General features: G+C 42.6%; 1 protein-coding gene across 5 annotated transcripts; it reads right to left on the reverse strand.

The window, feature by feature from the left end:
- Positions 1 to 89: 89 nt before the first annotated feature.
- Positions 90 to 21479, reverse strand: rxrba (retinoid x receptor, beta a). Of its 5 annotated transcripts, none has more exons than XM_031871249.1 (13): positions 21393 to 21479; positions 20326 to 20474; positions 18502 to 18737; positions 17607 to 17760; positions 17254 to 17433; positions 14105 to 14125; positions 11867 to 12027; positions 11501 to 11630; positions 10764 to 10896; positions 8166 to 8201; positions 5789 to 5880; positions 5510 to 5615; positions 90 to 5259 (listed from the first exon to the last, which is right to left on the reverse strand). In XM_031871249.1, the coding sequence occupies exons 2-13, from the start codon at positions 20339 to 20341 to the stop codon at positions 5112 to 5114; spliced, it is 1413 nt and encodes a 470-aa protein (XP_031727109.1). In that variant the 5' UTR covers positions 20342 to 20474; positions 21393 to 21479; the 3' UTR covers positions 90 to 5111. The 5 variants fall into 5 exon arrangements, with proteins under 5 accessions (XP_031727109.1, XP_031727108.1, XP_031727110.1 ...); XM_031871248.1 differs by lacking the exon at positions 21393 to 21479 and adding an exon at positions 21237 to 21345; XM_031871250.1 differs by lacking the exons at positions 14105 to 14125; positions 21393 to 21479 and adding an exon at positions 21237 to 21345.
- Positions 21480 to 22499: the final 1020 nt, after the last annotated feature.

The following is a 22499-nucleotide window of genomic DNA, read 5'->3' on the forward strand; positions in this document are numbered from 1 at the left end:
TCTTGCAATATCTGAAATTATTTGGAACTTAGTTTAATAATAAAATCCTTTGCAGAGATTTTAATAATCAATGAAAAACACTTCACATACATTATTAAAACCTTTACTCAGACATGATACAACAAAGAGAAACAAGATTCAGAATCAATCACTGAAAAAAAGGATTCATATTTTTTTTTTTTCTTCTTTCAATCCCCGATGCACACAAAAGTCCACCGGCTCCATGTGTACGATGGAGGGAGATAGAACCAGAACAAAGAACAATAAGAGTGACAGAATCCATTCTGATTTTACAGCTCTCGTACTTGTTTAATACTTTGTAATAAACAAAAGATGAATAGCATAGTTGGTGAAGAGGGAGACAGGAAACAAGACAAATAAACAGTGATTTCTTTTTTTTTTTCAAGGTGAAGAGTAAACAATTAAGGAAGATTCTAAATCTACCGGGACATTGGTTTTTCTGTTTTTCTTCTTGATCGACAAATCAACACCTGATCAGTTTGTTAAGTCCCTCCCCTTCTTCTCTCTCTCTGACTCACCCTCCACACTTCCTCCGACATAAAACACCGGCGACAACTTCCTCCTCAAAGTGAGCAATCATATTCGGTTGATCCCTCCCATCAAGTTCATTCAATGTAACTGGACCTGTGGATTCTGGTGGCCTTTACACCGTGTCTACAACTAGAGCAACAAGTTCTGAAGTTTGCTTTGATCCAGCTACAGCCACCCGGGACTCTAACACGGTGAAACACACCATCAGGTCCCAGCGGCTGCAGGAAACAACCAGACAAATGCGACTGAATACATCCCTGTTCAATCATTCCTAGTTTGTGTTTCAGTCATATCTGCATTTCCCTGTGTCCTGGAAACCAAAGCAGACGTTTTAAGGCCCACGGGACCCCAGAAAAAAAAGCACCAATGCACAGCTTGAGCACCAAGAGGGGGCCACACACTGATCCACTCCAGAGACCAGTCGTCCCCTCTCCACCCGAGCTGTCATTCCATTCCTATTATGGCCCCTCTTTAGTATGCACTACACAGGCCACGGTTAGCACTCTCTTTAGTGGGCTGCACAACGATCACAACATACATGACAAAACAAGCCCCGGGGACTGAGTGGCCCTGCTTTTAAAAAACAGCCACATCCACAAACACCTCGGCAGTGATCAATGAACCAGTGAGGGTGCTGGTTTTTGCCTCGTTGATCAGAGCGGGATGGGCCCCGTGTCGATAGGTCAAAATCCCCCCCGATATCTAGTCTATACACAATGATCAATTATTCAGTCACAGCCTGCAATCCATAACAAAACAGAAAAAGCAAGTTTAATCAATCGATTTTCAGAAAGCGAGTCATTTCAAAATGTAACAAAGATGGCGACAACAAATACTGCTACACAGTCAAAAGGTCACAGCATGCGTCTGCCTTGAGTGTACACGGTTTGCCAACGACTTGTGGGCGGCACGGTGCGACCCAAGTAAGTCAGCAGAGAGGGACAGCTGAGCTAAATCCCTTCCTCACGCCTCTACGACGCTTGTCCAGCAAAAAAGAAAAAAAGCTTCACATCCTTTTTCAAACAGGCCAAGAATCACTGGGTTACGTTTACAGGCTCGTCCCAACGCAAAGCCCAGAGCATCAGGTCAACACGTCAGCTTCAGCTCCTTCTGCTCCAAACTAACAGCGCTCAGCACATCACCGCCAACGCTATAGTGTCTGCCAGTCAAAAGGCGTAGCTGCTAACAGATTCATTACACATGAACGCACGTGGCCACACACACCCTATAATAAATGCAAAAACAAACAACTACCAACCACCAGCTCTTGCTAGAACAGTCTGCTCGATGAGCACATCTTAAAGTGGCTTAGCAGACAGAACCTGCACTGTTCATCACCCACTAAATGACCTAAGCTCAGAGCACAATGTTAAACATAGAAAGGCTGAACTTAAGCCTGTTGCTGTCAGTTGGAGGGATGGGAATTCTGAATCTTCTCACTGCCAGTTAATATCAACTTATGCAACAGACTTGGCGAAAACACAATGCACAATTTGCAACCGTTTACCACAATATGAATGAACAAGTTGCATATGTTTTACTTTGATTGGTATTTGCTCAGTCAGCCGAGTATGTGACTGCTATTGTTTTCCCTCCAGCACTCGACTGATTGTGTAATCGTTCCCATCTCCAGCTAGAAATGCGGTGCGGTAGCAGCAGGCCGAAACATTCAGCAGAGGAAGCTCCAAAAACATGTAACGGTGCAGAGATGGATGCTGAGATGATAGACGACAAGCGCGCCCTAAAGTCACGAGTGGGTCGATCTCACAAACTTCCTTCCACTGCTGATCACAAGTTCTCAAAGTCTGGTGGCAGAAAGTCGCTTTTCACTCAAGTCTCTGAGACCACACGGCATCATGCTTCTCTTTACTGACACCAGAGTAAGGCTGCCATATGAATGAACCCTCTGGAGACTACTTTGCGTTGGCTGAGTGTATGCATGGCTGGAGAAAAACTACAACTCCACCAAAGTCTTAAGGCGAGACCACCGTACTGACATGTTAAACAAAGCCACCTGTCTTACAGGCCATCTAACTGTCGGCCTCCGAGTCCGCATCACATGGGGGGGGAGGCCACGGGTCATCTCTGACAAGTATTTGGACTATCTGCAGGGCAGGAAGCTCATTGCTCATTCTGGTCAAAGCAGCCGGTGGACCCCAAACACTCACCAGCTACTTCCATTGCTTCCACCGGCCTAAGTGCTTTCTAAAATACAAAAACAAACACTGGCTGTGTCTGGAGGAGCACAGATGAAATGTACACGCACTTAGCTGGTGTTCATTCCCCATCGCAGGGAATCTGCAATAAAGTTAGGGGTCATAATGTAACAAATAAAAAAGGGGAAACCTACATCCTCAACAGACCTATTCAAAGAGTAGGGAACGGCTGATGTGATGTGTACTTGCATACGGTTTGTATTGATGTAAATGTGCAAGTCTTAAACTAACCATAGTAGTTATTTAGCACCTGGTAGAGGGCAGCTGTGCCTCTTCCCTGTAGAAGGATACTGCAGAGTGTACGGTTCTCGTTGCTATTAAATGTGGTGACTAATAAGAAGGCTAAATACACCTCGGAACGCCAACGCTCTTTGAAATTCTAAGAAAAACCATCATAAGTCTTTGTGTTCCCAGTATTGCTCACCTTTGAGCGTGTGTACTGTGTATGTCTTCGTGTGTTTCACTGCGATGCTCAGATTCAGCCGCCCAAACAGTTCAATCTCAGTAGCAGAGATTACTGAGGACGACGGGGACATCGGCAGACGTTGGTGCAAAAGCAGTAGAGGGGTGTGGCCTGGCCTCCATGACAACTTCATAATGATGACCTCACAAAGGGGGCAAGCCTCTTGTTGATTGGACAGCAAAAAAAGAGCTTTTAAATGCGTTTTTTGGAGCCACATATTTCACAGGCATCTGTCTCTGCAGGACTCTCCTGTTTTTCTTTTGGATCTACTGTACAACAGCCGCAAGCATCCAGCCAATACACACTGAATGAAGTCTTCCAGAGCTGCAGGTAGTAGGTGTAGGATTTCCATTATACAGCACTAATTACAGTAACACGACTAACACGTAGCTCAAACACCGGGGCCTTGTTTGCCAATCTATACGCAGCCGGTGATTCATCCATGAGCGGAGGGCCGACGATGTATCGCAGATAAGCCGAATTTGATATTGATTGATTGATGACCAGGTGAATTGAAATGTTGCATTATTGCCACTGTCAAATCATTTTATCGGGTCTTTTTTTTTATCTCTGTTGCACGAAACATTCAGCTTTTCGCACCTCAATCTACAGAGTAGAGTGCAGACTCTTGAATACCTCACACAGCTCAGCTAGAGGCTGACCAATCCTGGTCGTCTGTACAGGAAGTGGTCAGTCATTTAGCAAGTGCTATAACAAATCCTCACATCTGATTGGACAACAACGCAATAATGAGAAAACCCTACACTTAGTACCTTCAAGGTCATCTCAGGTATGTGAGAATTGATGGTCATTTCTACAAAACATTTACACAGTTACAACTCACAAAGGTGCATAAATGACCTCCAGCAAAGGGGGGATTTTGGGGGGGAAGAGGAGATGTTTTTGTCTTGCATGAAGCTGTACTTCCTGTGACACTTTAAAATGCCAACCAACTGCCAAAAAAGAGAAAAGGATGAAATCAAAACTAGGAGAAAAAAAAATAATAATTAAAAATTCAAGTCATTCTTCTCGTCCTACAAAGCCCGCTGTGCACATCAGGGTGGGAGGGACAAAGTCTGTCTGTTCAACAAAGTGCTCCCACTCCCCTTTTCCTGGATTTCAATGCCTTGGAAAAAGCTCTCATTTCATGAGTACAGTACTTCAAAATAGAAACAAACAAGTTTCAGCATAATTATTCAAAAAAAGCATAAAATGTTTACGAGATTGGATGAGCTCCCTGTGAGAGCGTGTCTGCCTGTCCATTATAGGACACCTCCTGACCAATAAGAATGGAATTCATTTGATGATGGACAAATGATTGAAACCCTACGCACCTGATTTTAAGCTAAAACCAAACATGAATAAGAAACCGGCTAGTGATGGATATAATACACAGAGGTGCAGCTAGCCGTGTAACTAACTCACCCAACAAGGGCCGTATAGTTACAGAAAAGCAGAACCCCCTCTGTGAAATGTGAAAACTGAAGGCTAACTTAGGATTAAGACATTAACTGTATATGTGTGGTAAAACGGGGTTGTATTGTTTGAGTCGTAACCCCTGTGGTGGAAAAAGGAGTCTGGGAAAAGATGGTGAAAATGTGTGTGTGAGCATGTATTAGCATACTGTTCATCCAGAGCCATATGATCCGTGCATTAGTTATGTTGCATGTCAATTCATGTATGCAAGTTAAGATCGGCAAGTGCCAGTTATGATAATTAGCCAGTGATATGGAATATGTGTGTGTGTGTGTGTGTGAGAGAGCTGGCACATTAAAACCAGCAGGTGCTGCAGTTAGGAGAGGCCCAACGACCCAACGCGGGGCGACGTGTTGGCGATCCTGGTGTGCATCGGATCCTGACCGGACCGAACCTGGTGTCCTCTAGGTGAGCTGGTGGGGGGCCTCCAGCATCTCCATCAGGAAGGTGTCGATGGGCGTGTCACCAATCAGTTTGAAGAAGAACAGGTGCTCCAGACACTTCAGACCAATGGAGCGCAGCGCTGGGAGTCGGAGGAGGAGCTTTGCGAACCTGGACGACGGAGAAGAGAGAGAAATGTCCTCAGATCTACCAGTCGTGTAAACTGAACATTCAGAAGATGGTATTTGTCTTTTGTCAAGGCTGTGGGCAGAAACCACTGCATCACACCCAGCCTTTTACCAGCTGCTCTGTGCTACAGTGCCATGTTGAAGCTACTGAGCTGAATAATATTTAACTGTTGATTTGTCGGAGCAGACCTCCCCTTTTGCATTTCCCAGTATGTCTGTGTGTTACAGCCTACCTGCCCTGCTGCTCGGGGTATTTCTGTTTGCAGTAAGACTCGAGAGATGCGTACACTCTCTCTCTCAGCTGCTCCACCTCGCTGGGGATGGACAAACCCTTGGCATCTTCAGATGCAAACAGAGAACATCTACGTTATTTCTATACAGGTATGAAACATATTTGACATGTTTTTCCATGTTCTAAATTCCTTTCATTTTCCAGACTTTCCAGACTCAGTTTGTCCTCTCTCGTTTGGTGTCCTTCCTCGTGTTTGATAACCCTCCACACGTCTACGTACCTGGGTTGAAGAGGATGATGGCTCGAAGGCAGCCGAGCTCCGTCTTGTCCATCTGCATGTCTCTCATCTTGCTTACGAGCTCTGTCAAAACCCTGCAGAGAGGAGAGGAGATTTGTGGAAGGAGATCCCAGTTGGAGACAATTCCAGATTAGGGAAGAGAAAGGAGACGAGGGAAAGGGACAAGAGAAGAAGAAGATAAGGGGAAAAGAGAGCGAGAAAGCAATAAAAACAAGAAGAAGAAAGGGGGGAATAAGAGAGTAAGAACAACAGACCGGGACCAGACTCCTTAATCACATTTTATTCACGGTTACTTCTCAATGGAAAGGCTTTTTGTCTAAACTACACAGGGCATGGCTGAACTGCTGGTTCTACAGAGGAAACAACAACTAAACAAACACAACACTCTGACAAGGGTGGCAAACTGCTGCCACCAAATAGTGGTAAGTTCTGGCTGCGGATAATTCTGTTTTCTGTTCTACTTAATAAGTGTGGGTTAAATGTGTTGTTTATAATTAACTGTGCTAGCTAATGTGCAACAGTTGCTATTAAAAGTGGTGTGAAAGGGCCAAATGATTAAAATCTGCTATGGCTGGAGAGTAAAAACGTTATAGTTTCCCGTTAGGTTTCAGGCTTTCACTTTTTCCACACGGTCTATGTTCCACTATCTCAACCGATGACTCCAAGGAGAAGAGAGCAAATGGCAAGGTTCAGGGACCAAACACGGCTTTATTCTGAGCCCTAAAGCTCACTCATGTTTTAGACCAATCTTCTAACAAGGACACCAAATTCATTGACTTATTGGAAATTCCTTGTTTAACATAATTCAAGGGTTCAAAACTGGCCCCTTTAGGGTGGGCCACTGGTTTTATCAAAGTCCTCGATTTAAAAACTGTGTGTACACATATCTGTGCTGAAGAGTGAAGAATGAAGAGAGGGCCAGAGCGAGGAAGTGATCAGGAATTTGGGTGCAGTACTTTATACTTTAAAGGAATATTTCACACACAAAATGAAATAACAGAGAGAAGTCTTGTGGGCTGCATTGAACAACAGCACAACTGTATTAAATCATCTGTTTACCAACTGTCACAACTCGTGCAGTATATAACCCAGGTCTCATTCATCCACTCGTAGGCTTCTCATTCATCCACTCGTAGGCTCACTACTTCCCAAACACATGCATCATCACCACCACTAAAACTCTCTCTCATTCATTCATTCATTCATTCATATATATATATAAAAAAAACCATTTTAAACATTTCTGGGTAAACAGTTTCTTTGTTTGGGAAGTAATGAGCTTTTCTCAGTTTTTGGATTCTTTGTTCACCGTGGAGGCATGTGGGAAAAACAAAGTTTTGATTTACAAATGTTCTTTTTAAATTTTTTTTTTGGGGGGGGGGGGGGGGGGGGCCTTTAAATGTCATCCATTCAGTCTTATATGCTTCACAAATCTTGAAACCTAAGGAAGTAAGAAAGGTGTCTTGTTATTCAAGAGAAGTGCATGCAAACAGCAGAATCCACCATTTTACTTGCCGAAAATAGAGTTCAAACAAACTTACCAACAAATCCATACATTGTTAATCAAACAAGTCATTGTGCATCCTCAGATGTGAAGCGCAATAATATACAGAATGTCAGTTTGGACTTAAAACTTAAACCCTGTTTAACTGCTTGGAATATGACTTGGATGACAGAGGAGAGGACTATGCAGACGTGAGTGAGGTGGGGGGCGCATCAGTTTATTCACTAATCTGTCATCAGAAATGGACATTTTCACAGACACCGCCCAAGCCCACAATATAGTGCATTGGCAAATTAAGTTGTTTTATACACTTGGAGTAATGTTTGGGACGCGCCCAGTGTGTGTCATTAATTTTAGAAAACGGGCCCCTCCCCTCACAGACGAGGGCCAACACCACCTCCAAAAGACCCAGACGCTAAGTGAGGGCATCCAAACACACTCTGACCTGCCTGTGAAAGAACTGTGTCCTGCAACGGAGTAATGCAGTGTCTAGTCCCTCTATTAACGCACTGGGAAAGCTGGCCCACACATTTGGATTTGCTCATTATGGTCTGGCAAGGCGCAACAGGCATTTGGTTTGGGAAGAAAAGACTTTGTCAATGGGCAGAAGATGAAAAGTATCCTGCAGGCTTTTAGCAGTCGAAGCCACAAACCAAATATGGTGCTGAATTCTAATTCAAAATGCAGTTCTGCTCTTTGTCATCACCATCTAAAGTTCACTGAGTGATCGAGTTCAGAATGGTATGTTGTAGAGAAACCCGGCTGACTCCTGCAGAGCTTCAACCTTTCAGCTTCCGTTCAGTTTGTTTCAAGAGGAGGGCTTTCAGAAAGGTGTTTGTGTGGAGGCGTAATTACCTGTCAAATATGGCCCCAACCTCGGCATTGTGCGCCCTGTGTATTCAATCACAATGTGTTATTACAATGTCATTACACAGTTACATTGTTATAACAGAAGTCTGACTGTTTTCTGAGCCCTTCAGCTGTACAGATGGTCAGTGCTTACATATGATTTCACATAGTGACACTCTGTAGTGGTACAAAGTACTAACTGATGCGTGTAAGACTGTTGTGTGCATGAGGATTGTTCACATGTTTCGTGTTTGATTTATCCTATACCTGCACCCAAACACAGATTTCTCTATATGTGTACCTCTGATAAACATTTGATCCGTTTTATGGCATCATAAACTGTAGTCTTACACAAGGCGCCAACTATATTCACATGGATTAAAATAAGCAGAAAAGGAGGTTATGATCAATTTTATGAGCCAAATGCATTACAGCAGGAACCCGTTAGTACACATGAAAGTGTTCAGTGGAAAACGATTAACCCTCAACCTTTAATAGGTTTCTCGCTAAACGGTAATACATCATGAAAAGTTACTTTTTTGATTTAGATTCATCAAATGTCATGTCTTAGTCTGCTCCAGCATACTGTTTTTGCCTTTTAAAGGGTCCAAAAAAATGAAATCCTTTTCTGTCATGTCGTGTTTTGTACTAAAAGCCGTAGTAGTTGTGTTGGTCAGAGCTTTCCTAGAAAGCCATTTAGTTTTTACATCCTCCTTAACAAAATAGGATTCAGGTACTTGAAACGGATGCAAGCTGAAACAAAAGGCTGCTGCTAGAAGACAGCAGTGTTATGAAAGTATCAGAGGAAATCACTGAGCTGTTTGCCATAAGCTTGCTGTAACCCTGACCTGATTTCTAGGCTAAATTAATCCTTTATAACAATGTAATTACTGTGTAATTAACAGTGAATTGACACGTTGTGATGTTTTTTTTCCCACATAAAGTCATTGAGATTGAGTATTTTTTTTTAACCAAGGCATGTGACAACGTAACGAACAGAACAATGTCTCACTCGAAGCACTGAACATGCATCAAACCTGCCGATGTAATCTACCTCTGGATAATGCAGTGTCAGCCCCTTCTCACATGAACCAGCATTTATTACAGCACAAGTGTCTCATCTTAATGAAATAAAATATTCTGAAACAACCTCTACCAACAATAACAACACAATGGCATGATGTCAGTTATCTCCATATTGGTTTCTAGTGACATGTCAAACATGTCATTTCACTTTGGAAGTAACAACTGATGGTTGATGCACTCACGGGGAGGCCGGCGTGGCTGTAATCATGTTCATGTTTTGTCTTTCGGTGATCGTGGAATAAGTGTTTGGGGATCTCAAACTAACAGACTTGTTTTAGAAATGTGAACAACTCTGGACTGACTGTGTACCTGCGGCCATTAATCACACAGAAAACATGGGTTTTAGTCATCGTCTTAGACTTTGGATACGTTCAGTCTTTTCCAGGTTTTAAAGACTGCATTACACTAAAGTGATGTCATTTTCCTAACTCACCAGACTGTTCTTGTTGTTCCATTAGTGGCTTTTAGCCACTTAGTCATTATATCCACATTACTCATGATTATGTATCCAAAATCTCATTTTCTAAATATTTTGTGAGAGCACCAATAGTCAACCCCACAATATCTTCGCAATATTGATAGTGAGGTATTGTGATTTTTGATTTGATCCATATCACCCAGCCTAAACACACATAAGAGCCAGTATTATTTCTAAAACATTATATATAGAATAACTTATTGTACAATGTTGTGACCTTAGATTATATAAAGACTGGCAGTGATTGCCTCATGCCTATTAATTACAGATTATTTGAATATTGTGCATTTGAATCTTATGATCATTGAAAGTCTGGTTTATGTGAAGATTGTAATTACTTTACAACAAGAGTCTTTATGCCAAGAGATCACAAAACAATTATTCTTTGGTCAGCAGAAAAGAAGATGTAACAACAATATATCCCCATGGCACATTCTGCACAATGATGGGATGTAAACTACCATATTAATGTCATTTTAAGCCTTATTATATAATAGTTAGTATTGTACATTAGCCAGCCATTGACGGTGTGTGTCTGTGTGCACATGCATGTCTCTGGGTAAGCATTAGTCACCAGCCTCCCCCAGCATGCTGTCGCCCTACAAGCAGTACTAAAGAAGCAAAGTCTCTCAGCCAATCACTGCCAACACAGAACACAGCAGCTGCAGCCAACCAAAGATGAGGACACAGTATCCTAAATTCTTACCCGTCACTAATCCAGCTAAACCTGAATAATTCATGTGTACAAGTAAAGTGTTCTCTCTTTATCTAGCTCTCAGGACTGATGTGGGTTTACCAGGTGAAGTCAAGAGGGGACCTGGCTTCTCAGGTTCCATCTATTCTAGGCTAAAAGTAGGTGGTGCTAATACTGTGTAGGAGCGGATCTATTCTAAGTGGAGTAGAAAAGTCTTATATTGTTTATGGTGGCATGTCCTCTCCAGTTGGGTCACCCGCCCAAACTTGTGAATGCTGGGTAAATCCCTGGTGTTGCATGTCTGTCAGAGAGCTACGCTTTGTGCACATATGCATCTGTGTATTACCTGTCAAAGATGGCTCCAACGCCTGCACTGTGAGCACTGTTCCTGTGGACATGCAGGCCAGTGGCCAGTAAGATCCCATCCTTCACGGAGATGGAGCGATGGGAAAACGATGCAATCAGGAGTTCATTCCAGCCTGTTGGAGAGTGAGTGTTTCATTATTTCTAATGAACAGACAGTTGTGATGTTTTTATTTCTTTATACCCGATATGACTCAATGATCCTGGTCCTAAAGGGTTAGGGTTAGACCCGGCTCTACCACTGAGCCACAGTCACCCTGCTGTCATTATTCAGCTGAGCCTCAACGCATCACTACATGGAACAGATGTTTTGATCAAACCCTCTGGATCATTCCTCATTTTCCAAAGCCGTTCAAAACAATGGAAGATATTTAGAAGACTGTGGACCTTAATTTTAGTTCTATGTTGGAAAGAGGGCAAAGGTCTTCATCAGATTCTTTGACAACATGAATTACAAAAAGACAACATACAGGGTTTACTTCCAGGGCTGGAAATTTGCACCAGCCATCAGCCAAATGTTAGTAAAATGTTCCAGTGGCTGCTAGATTTGCTTCACTCACCAGCCAAAAACAAACCTACTGAGTGGCTGGTAGATTTTAGAATCCACCAGGCACAGCTGCAGAGGGACAGAATGTAACGGCAGGTCTTCTTTGCGGCAGTATTGCTGAATCTCAGTGTGAATCACCACTGATTGGTTAAGCGGTCTTGAGGCAGACTTACCTGCACGTAGCAGGATGACCTGGTCGTCCAGCGCCAGCTCAGAGAAGTGAGGGATCCTCTTAGCCCACTCCACCAGGGTGAAGAGCTGCTTGTCAGCTGCCTGACAGATGTTGGTGACCGGATCGTTGGGCTGAAGAAAGCACAATTAGAGGTTTGTGAAGAGACCCTGCATTATTCATACCGACTGAAAGGGAGGATTGCCAAACTAATCCTGCAGTCTTTGACCAAATGTAAGCATGATTATATACTTGAATGAAGTACAGAAGACGTATATAAGCTGACTATCACCTCATATGTTCAATATTTGTATCAAAATAATAATAATGTTCAATAAAGCACCTCAAAGAAACCATCCAGACTACTCACAGAGCTGCCACCTGAACTTCCGTCTGCGTGAAGCTCTGTCTTCTGCTCCACAGCCATCTCCGCTTCCAAAATCTTCTCCACCGGCATCTCCTCGTTCACCACACTGGTCGACTCCACCTCGCCCTCTCGTTCCCTGTTCCTCTGTCGTTCCTCTTGGACAGCTGCAGGACGGGGGGGGGGCAAAGAGGAGCACAGGAGAAAAACAATGAAGGACAAGAAAAGGGGAGGATGCGAGAAAGAGTAAGAAGAGCAGAGAGGAGATAATGTGTGTGGGAAGGATGGGAGAAAGGAGGATGACATGAAAGAACAAAGGAGCAAGAAAGGTGCAAGAGCAACGGAATGGACAATTTACCAAAGCAAAGGGCTTGGGCAGGCCGGCCATGGTAGTGGTCATAGGTCAACAACACAGCAAAAGAAAGAGAAGGAGAGGCAGTGGAGGAGAAAACGACGTTGAGTAGAAAAGGTTTGACACCAGACAACAGAGTGAGAGAATCAAGATGAACAGAAAACGTGTGGATGAATGAAGAGGAGACATGAGGGAGAGGATGGCATAAAAAATTTAAGACAGAAAAACAGAGAGAAAAAAAGAGCGTAAGACTAAATTGACGTGACAAAATGTGCAAAACAGAAAGGAAAAGAAAAGAGACGGATGTGTACAATTCATGATCAATCCAAAGTCTCTCATTCCGTCTTTCATACTGCTATCATGCCCCCTGCCAAGGCACAAATGGACCTTATATGACATTCACAAAATAAATCATTATTATTGACTAACAAGGTGGGAGTTACAACAAAATGTAACATTGTAATCTGAAAGTAGACATTTTGCTCAGATTCAATTTCAGGATATCATTTTTTTCTCGAAACAAACCCAAATTTCTTTGAAGACATTTTAACAGCCAGATTAAGAACAGGTAGGTTTCTACTTTTCATGAAGAAAAAAAAGGGTGGAGTGTTCGATACAATTCATACACAGTAATCCGATTTTGGGGGACCAAAGATAATTGGACGAAATGAAATAAGACATCAGAAGACAGAGACTGAGGTTATGTGAATAAAGGACATCCACCATAAAGACCTACAATCTTGGTTGCTTTGGTTGAATGTTGAGGACCACCGACTTGTTCCATTGACGTACAATTGGGGGGATTTGAATTTTTTAAAAAGCCCAAGAGTCCTCCCTGTTCACCAAACACACATGTAAACGATCTCAGACATCCAAGCTGAGAGTGGTCCAATACAACAGAGAATGTCCACGTTCCAATAGTTAATACAGTGTAATTTGTACCCAACAGTCTCACATATTTACATTTTCCAGAAGGGTATATAAATTACTTTGTTATTGTTTTGGTCATTACTTGGAGCGCAGCAATTGTAAGCATTGCTTCGTTTATGAATCAAATACCCAATCTATCTGGGTCGTGCTGCGAAAACAGCACATATCAATTGTTTATTGTTTTCTATTTTTGAATTATGTCTGATACTATTGCACTGTGTATATTGTTATGCACCAATGTGTAACGTACTTGGCAATAAACTCTTTGCGATTTGGTTTAAATGAAGCCTTTGTAAAGGAAAATCTAGCACGGTGTATTCTTTGGTGGTCGATTCATTCTTGATCATTAACGGGTCTGGAAACAGTTTAAAGGTTATTTCAGTGTGACTCCTAGAATGCCCACTCAATGTCAAGCAATGCAAAGACATTGATGGGCTTGATTTTATCACCATCAATCTGCATCACTGTGTTTTGTCTGTGTTTAATACATAACAAGAAAAGGCGTGCCAGTGGCCACGGGTTTTGAGAAGCCGGCATGTGACGGAGAGCGGCTACTTTGGAAGCCAAAACTGGCTTAAGTGGGAAATTCAATGAACATCCATTCTTCTTCTACAAATCAAAGTCTCCTCAAAAACGGAAGTTAACAATCCTGGACAGAAGTGGAACTGCTCTGTGGCCCTACTGGGCAGCACCCAGGTGGGATTAACAACAAGAAGCTTTACAGTACAGTAGGATGATGATTAAAAGGAGTGTGCATACTCGGCAAACTTTCCCTGGGTCTATAAAGGTTAAAGAAAACATGGGAGAGTGATTGGAGGCTGGCACCGGTCCACCTCTGAGCACTGGCAACAAACTATGGAACGACTTTTGAAACTATCTCCTTCTCATAGATATGTCATATCCCTCTGTTGTCGCTCACTCATGCAGACAGACACACACCCCTCCCTCCCTCTTCTCCTTACATCTGTCGTTCATCTTGGCCACTACAGAAGGAGGGATGGGGGGGAGAGAGAGAACGAGAGGAAACAAAAAGAGGAAGAGAGGGGGAAAGGGGGTTAGTGTTTACAAGGCTTACCCACCCCCATCTCCCTCTCTACCACTCTGTGCTCGTTCTGTCTATCCCTGATGTACAAATACCAACGAAGCTCTGTAACAATGCACAGGAGACATATCAACACTGATACATTTACTACTGTTCATAATTAGGTGGAATATCTCATTCCAAAAGGTAGGGTTGGTAGTCTTCTTCAAAAACATTTTAGATATTTTTGTTGAAATTCTCATTACATCCTGACAGCAATTAACGAATCAAATGCTCCGACAGAACTCTGTATAAGCCGGTCCAATCATTCATTCTGCCAGAATGGAATGATTGGACCGGCTGCCTGCCTGCCTGCCTGCCTGCCTGTCTGCCTGCCTGCCTGCCTGCCTGCCTGCCTGCCTGCCTGCCTGCCTGTCTGCCTGTCTGCCTGTCTGCCCTCCTCCCTGCCTGCCTGTCCTCCTCCCTGCCTGCCTGCCTGCCTGCCTGCCTGCCTGCCTGTCTGTCTGTCTACCCGCCCGCGCAGTCATTGCTCGTCACCTGAGTCTTCCACAAGAAGCTACTTTTGACAGCTGCGAGTACCAACAATAGCCGTGTTTGTTGTCTACCTTCGTTATGACAATGTTAGGGGAGTGGCTTTGGAAGGAGACCTGAGGGGACGGGTGGTCAGTGTTGACAACTTGAGTCCCGATTTTCTTGCTAGATTGAGCAACTTTTGATGCTAGTGATGCTAGCTACTTTCATTGGAGAAGAGTTAGCAACACTAGGCTGGGTTTTCGGTTGGATCATTTTCTTAAATCTAGCTCACAATTGCTAGTTTCTCAAGATTACCAACCCTAGCTTTAAGGTTATGGGTGGTGTTAGAATGTTTTACAGGCTCAGGCAGCTTACATAGAAAGTGCCTCAAAAAGCAGCTGTCTCGAATGTCCCTTTCATCTGCGTGACTCCATGGCTACAGTGATCATATAACAGCAGCGACCACACGTCTCAACCTATCAAACAAACTGATTCATCATCACGCTAAAGTAAAAGTAGCATCGTAATGTGCTGCCATGATATAACCTATATGATAAAGCACCGTACACAGTACAGTTAGCTCTACCAACACTGATCAACTCACCAACACTCACTTATATAATGATATACTTAATTATGGTATGGTAAACTCAGGCAACTTCATGATGGTGATACTTCTTGATGTTTCATTTCAAACATACTGGTACTGTTGTTTAAATTGCTACAGTTTTATAGCTTAAGACTTAACGGTGGAGTTTATGCTTTTCATAGTAATAATAATCTATAAGGAATGTCTGTATGAACCGCTCAGCCAACCTACTTCACAAATATGCCGGGTATTGCTGTGGACCCATGGGAGTGTGTTTGTCGAGTTTGGGGCAATTTAGACAAGCATCTATCCGTTACGTGTTCGATAAACTTTGAATAAACGAACAGCGTTCTTTGCAGCAGCGGAGAGGCTCTGCAGCCTGAGTCCAGCATGTCGTCCACAGCGGCAGACCGCGGCTCATTGTCTGCAGTTCACTCTATAACCAAACTCTTCTTCACTTCCCTGCAGTGAACACGAGCGCATAGATGGCTGGAAACAGAATCAAACCAGAGGATTTCACCGGTGTGACTCTGAGTAAAGCGCAACTAGGATACATTTTTCCCTGTGTAAGACAGTATTGCCCCATTTACTTTTAACAATAATAACGTTACTGTCTGCAAAATACCACCGCTAATTACAGCCATGCTCTTCTTTATAACACTGGTTATTTTTGCCAAAACAAGCGAATAAAGGGCCTATTTAGAAATGACCTCCGCTAAGTGTATTTCACTGTCCTGCTTTACTTTCCCCCCTTTCTCTGATTGGGTATGTTGGTATTGGCAGTGGTGGAACAACTATTAATACCGCGCAGTAAACGTCCGGCACTGAAATGTTTACCTCGTGAAGAGTGAAGGAGAGCCGTTATCAGCATGTACTTTCATTTACTGTTGACGTCTGTTCAAGGTGGAGCTTTCACAGTTCAATGAATAACAAAGCATTATATTTAGTTCTTGTATTTTGAGAGTCAAATCTGAATCTACAACGTAACCAGTGAGAACACATTGTCAGGTAAACGTAGTACTACAATGTATTCCTTTTTAGTAGAAGTACACAGTTAGTAGTATACAGTTGAGTTGAATATATCCAAGTGATTTGCTGGCCCTTTTTTAAGATATTTTGGAGTAAAGTGAGTTACAATAGTAACATAATTCTATATTTTTAATATCTAAACATCATAATAAATCTATAGCTGTTTGGGGCCTCAGGCCCAGGTTGCCTATCTTACCTTCATGGAATATTTCTAACACTGAATCACGATGGATATAATGAAGAGTTTAGATACCAATCAACAGCAAAAAGAGCCTTAAATGTCATAGTGAAACCATGAAAAATATACGAAGGTCAGAGAATACCGTTTATGTTCTATACAAGTGAAGTTCAATGGATCAGAGAACACTGAAGGATACTCTAGTTGTGTCCCCAGTTTTGAGCAAAAGAAGACCACTACTCCAACACATGTGGAACGGCCTTTGGAAACGGAGACCCAAAACTTTAGATTTTTGTTTGATATGATATTTTCTTATATGGTATCACATGAGTAGTGGGCTCTTTATTAGTAGTGTCGAGTCCACTCAGCAAATAGACACAGACATTACCCGACCAATCCACATCATCACTGAGGAGTTACAAGAGGAGCGTAGTATGTTTGCCCCTCCCCCTCAACTACTGTTGGAGAGGACAACACATAATATGAGGTTCTGATCAATCAGCTCAATCAAAAGCAAAGTTAAATCTTTTGAAGAGCTTTGTGTCAGATACATGGTTGTCTTCAAATAATTGATCAACTTAAATTGTCTTTAAAACCCAAATCAAATCCTCATATGTGTGAAAATGCACCATTTAGTGCATTCAAATCTAAAATTGAGTGTGTTAGATGGTGAAAGAGCCCCATTTTTAGGGGTCCTGAGCAGGAGGGGCTGAGGAACCAGCCATCTACAGGGTGTGCTGAAGGGCCCCTGCTTGCTCACCTTCTCTCTTCATGCCCATGGCCAGGCACTTCTGGTAGCGGCAGTACTGGCAGCGGTTCCTCTGTCTCTTGTCCACCATACAGTCTTTAACGTCCCGACAGGTGTAGCTCAAGTCTTTGCGCACTGTGCGCTTGAAGAAGCCTTTACAGCCCTCACAGCTGTAGACACCGTAGTGCTTACCTGTGGAAGGAGGGAGGACAAGAGCCAAAGAAGTAAGACAAGAGGAATGACAATTTGCTGGAAATGGCAATGGCTGAAAAGTTTAGGGATCTCAGGGTCTCCAAATTGTTTACAGTGTTTGGCCCTAACTCTAAGGGAAGGTGGAGAAAAGAGTTGTTAAGGTGGATAGTCACCAGAAGATCTGTCTCCGCAGATGGAACAAAGGCGCTTCTGGGAAAGCATCGGCCCTGGGCTGTGGGGCGACAGCGGCTGCAAGCCCAACGGAGGTTTCACGTCATCGGAGCTGCTCACTGCGTGGAGCCCTGACATGGACACTGTTGAGTTGATCTGAAGGAACGACAAAGGAGAATGTCATGATTCTCATTGTACTTCTGTAATAATGTAAAGGACATGGTCGACATTCTCAGCAAGAACACACAGAAAACAGAGTGAGAGGCAACCGGGTTGCCCTTGTTTTTACTATTTTTTCTCCTAGCCCTGCCTCGCCGCTTTCATTTCTCTCTGACAAAACTTGTAAGAACAGAGGCGATAAGAGAATGTGTTTAGAACAAAACTCATAACAACTACCATGTAAACATCAAGGCGAACAGAGGAGGAGAGACGGGGCCAAAACCAGAGTAACAATAAATCTGTAGCTAAATTATACGGTCCCATGGCAAAGACGGACAAAGAATGATCTGCATTAATGTTAAACATAACAAGTGTGATTTATTTGATATTTTATTGTATTATAGCAGGACTTGCTAACTGTCACTCAACAATCAGGACAATCTTAAAAATTGTGTTTTAGAAAAGTGTTTTCAGGAAAGTATTGCTTGCCATCTTTCATCATGTTCATTTCTAACTTCTGCTGTAGTTGAAATGGGGATTATGATTTAAATATCTGCCTGTAAGAGTGCTTATGCACTTTTCTAGGTGTTCTTGAACCATCTAATTCTCCGGCCTGAAATATAACACCAAAAACAGAAGAAAAAGCTAAATTTGACCTGAGATAGAACAGGAAAATGACTGCATGGAAAAGATTGTATGTTTAAATCCTATCACAGAGGAACAGGAAGCCTGCCTTACCTGCGGGCTGCTGATAGGGCCGTAGCCCACCGATGGCGTGCCAGGCAGGCAGGGCGAGCCCAGTGAAGAGCTGATGACAGAAAAGGGGGAGCCGATGCTACTGATGGGGCTGTTGACCCCCGTGGTGGTGATGGGAGGCAGGGAGGTCATGGAAGCTGCAGCTGAGGGAACCAGCGGAGGCGAGCGCTGCCCCGATGGAGGGGAGGAGACAGACGAACTGTCTGGGCTGTGGGAATCTGAGACAGCGAGAAGAAGAGCACCAAATGGCCGATGTCATCATTAATAAAAGTAATGGAGTGCAAAAATGTCTTAGCTCATTAGTAGGAGGTAATACAGGGATCAATTGAATTTATTCTCAGACTCAAACACAAATGTGGTAGTTCAACCATGAACCTAATACCCGCTGCAAAAATAATAAGAATGGGCTGGCACAGATTAAAGCTGATATACAACCAATCATGTGCAAAAATATTGATCTTTCCTTTGTTAAACAAGGATTACAACAACTATTAAGCAGCCTGAACTTTTGCAACTGGATGTTTTATTTGCATCAAGAGAAACTGTTGGTATCCCAGCATTCCAGTAAAAGGTGCTTTGCTTTCAACATCCCAGAGGGTGGTGCCTAAAGACACGAAGTGAAGGGCAAGAAGTAGTTATTCTCTCCACTTGTCGGGATTAATCATCAGCTTTCACACAACACCTGAGATGTCAAGAGGAAGAAATACACTTTCTAGAATCTCGGTGACTTGAATCTGGTGGACTTTTGATGTGGTTTTGTGGTGCATATTGTTTTATTTCTTTATTGTTGTTCATGCTGTGGTTGGTATTGTCTTTGCTTTCTTCTGCAGCTAGCTGTGTGCTGCAGTTCCACTGCCTGGGGCTGCGTACTTGTTTGTCATCTTATCTAATCTATCTGTCTTGCCTCAAACACACTGGAAAGAAATCAACCAATCATATGCTCACATAAATCACCTACTGTGGCCCACAGAAGACAGTGCTTGCACAACCATGTGAACACTTATCAAGTCAACAAACAAGGAACCATGCTTTGAAATACTGAGAACATTGTTTCTCCAACATTTTTGATTTTAGTGTTCTCATAAGTCTCTATCAATGTCGAACACTGGTACAACTCCAACTGTCACATATTTCACAAAGCGTAAGTATAGCATTTCATAACTACTTGTGAGGAATACTGATTTCAAGGTGCACAGTAAAATGTGTGGCTAAACAAGCTGAATACGGCACCACCAGCACCGCCATGTTACCATGGTAGGAATACGCACTGGTGCTGCACGTCATCAGCGGTGCACTGATACATTGCTCTCATGGTACTGTATGGTGTTTTGGATAAGGATGAGTAGTGAACAGTGGGCCAAATAGTAAACTCTATCATTTTCCTTAGAGCACAGCAACAATTTGGTAACAAACGTCATCAAGACCGTCACAATAATACAGCGTCAAATCGCACTTTGCTTTAAATAAATGGTGGGATCGAATTTGGAGGCCTGACCCTGATGGACTTTATTCAAATGGTTGCACACTCTGGAGGACAGGGTATGAGTCATATGTGCCAGCTGGGAGGCATGCCTTTTAAAAAGCTTAAATATTTATTTATATATAAGTAAGTCTTGAATGGCCTACATCTTAGTTTCACCATAACCCATGTCTTTCATAGGCCTGCATTTACAGTCATGATAAGAAACGTGTGAGTAAATTTGTACAGTTGTAGCTGTTATCAATATCAGATTTCAAAAGCAATTCTTGCTCGACATTCATGTCGTTGCATAGCTGATGACAAAATCCGTGCCGTTATTTTCTCACCTCTACTATCTCCCATGGTGCTGGTCGGGCCACAGGGGCTGGCAGGCAGCTACACACCGACGTACGACCGTCTCAAACGGCCCGCTATCAAACTCTAGACCGCGGACTGAGGCCCGGGCCAGAGTTGTTTTTGGAAACCAAAAACGGGTCTGGAATTCCAACACAAGGGAGAGCTTCAAATAAAATACTGATGTGGCAGAGAGAATGCACATTTGGTTATACAAATGAAAAACAAAACTAGCATCCATCAGTCTACTGCACCGTTATGAGCTGTCTGTATGCTTGTCACTAGAAATATGTGTGTCTTTCATGCATTTTTGGCTTTTGACGTATCGTTCAGACAGGTCTTTGCAAAACAGTCAGCTGGTAAACCGATAACTGAGCAAATACACTGTATTATTTATTAAATATGAAACAATCTAATGGTACCAAACAATGATTATGTTGACTAGTTTTAACGTAGATACGAATACGTCCCATTCCACTCTGTAGATAGAGCCCAGACGGATGGCAACAAACCACCGTTCTTGCACGCTAACGTTAGCTATTGCATAGCTCGTAAGCTAGCTAAGGTTACTAGCTAACGGTCCAGATGTCTGTGCCTACCGTAAAGCTAACTGGCTTGTGTTAGCTACCCTACTTTAATAACATTATACACTCAATTATTATTGCATATCTCAGCATGATTTGTCAGACTAACAGTCCTTTAACGCTACATTTAGTCAAAAACTAGGTTTAGCCACCTAAGCTAGCTAGCCAGCTAGTTCACCCGAAGCACCGGAGGAGAGCTAGAGAGCCAAGAACAGACCAGTTTAGGACTAGTTGTTCCACCTATATGTACTTACCCTAGACATAACCTAGCTACGTGCTGTAAAGATATATTGAGGTGAAAATAAATACGGTTTACTGACGGTTTAGCGGCACAGCTTCTTCGCATGAAAAGATGTGGCGACTAGGCCCCGCGTGTGTCTCTTTCTCCCCCCACTTTGCCTCGTAGTCAGCCCTCCCTCCCCCTGCAAAGATGAAAACATGATGATGGTGGAGGATCTGGCATAGGGCTCTCTTACAGTTGAACATTGGCTCAGAATCACTTCAAAACCGAGCAGCCCGGGTCTCTTTAAGCAGTAGAAGAGTGGTTGTGTGGTCATGCTGCCTCTCACATGTCAGTGAGGGAGAGCAACAGGTCAAGAGGTCAAGACAAGTTCAGCGAGTCCTTTGCTGAAAGGTTGTTGGAGGGCATTGGTGTTTCTGCTGCGATGGAAGATATCTCTTCATCTTGTTGTAAATCAATTATACAAATATTTCTATTCTTGCAAGGGCATCAGTCATACTATGACTGCACATGGGAAATACACTAGATTTACAACACAATCACATTTGGGTTTATGATATGTATCAACCTCAAATCTTCTTTTTATTCACTGTAAACAGACAGCGCTTTGTCTCATATCCTATAGAAATCAATGAAAACATTATTGACAATGTATATCCTCAGCATCCACATTACAATGTTTATAAATTGAATCCGATTATTTCCGCTAGCTAAATGGGTAGTTTTTTTGTGCCATGTTAAGCAATACACAGGTATTTATGTCGAGCTGACAGCAGATTGTTCTAAATTTACTGTATTTATCATGCTGCATCAACTTGAAAACAATCTGCATGATTTACAAAAAACACAGCTAATGAGCATATATCAGCATATGAGCTGATGTGTATTCATTTTAAGGATGCTGGTAGTGTAGCAACAAAAATTCAGCGGTGTGCATATCTTTCTGTGACTGTAAATGGTATGTTGTAGTGTTGTGCCACCATAATAATAGATTATTGATTACAGAGAATTACAGCAGACAATGCACCAGCTCCTGTGTGATAAGTTGTAAAATATAATATTTCTTAAAAACTGTCCCGTGAGGATGTTTCACAACACTATTTTGTTGATCTAAATATTTTACATTATTGTTGTCATTATTTTTGCTACAGTAGGCCTACTTTGTATGAATTTTGGTTTTGCTGCATTCCTTATCATTTAACAGGAAGGTTAGACAGAGATTGTTAGGTGTTATTCCAAATGTCATTTATGCATCACTAATATATATTACAATAATAATCAAAAACAATAATATTATCAGGTCAGTTTTGCATCACCACAGGTGTACACAAACATTTTCTTT

The sequence above is a fragment of the Anarrhichthys ocellatus genome, unplaced genomic scaffold (assembly GCF_004355925.1).
Source record: "Anarrhichthys ocellatus isolate YVR2014 unplaced genomic scaffold, GSC_Weel_1.0 scaffold57, whole genome shotgun sequence".
NCBI lineage: Eukaryota > Metazoa > Chordata > Actinopteri > Perciformes > Anarhichadidae > Anarrhichthys > Anarrhichthys ocellatus.

What these genes read in the sequence shown, in the direction of transcription:
- rxrba (XM_031871249.1), bottom strand. An exon ending in GGCCAAGATGAACGACAGAT is followed by an intron (nt 12,028 to 14,104) that starts GTAAGGAGAAGA and finishes CCCGTCCTGCAG; the next exon opens with CTGTCCAAGAGGAACGACAG. An exon ending in TACCCCGAGCAGCAGGGCAG is followed by an intron (nt 5,260 to 5,509) that starts GTAGGCTGTAAC and finishes TCCGTCGTCCAG; the next exon opens with GTTCGCAAAGCTCCTCCTCC.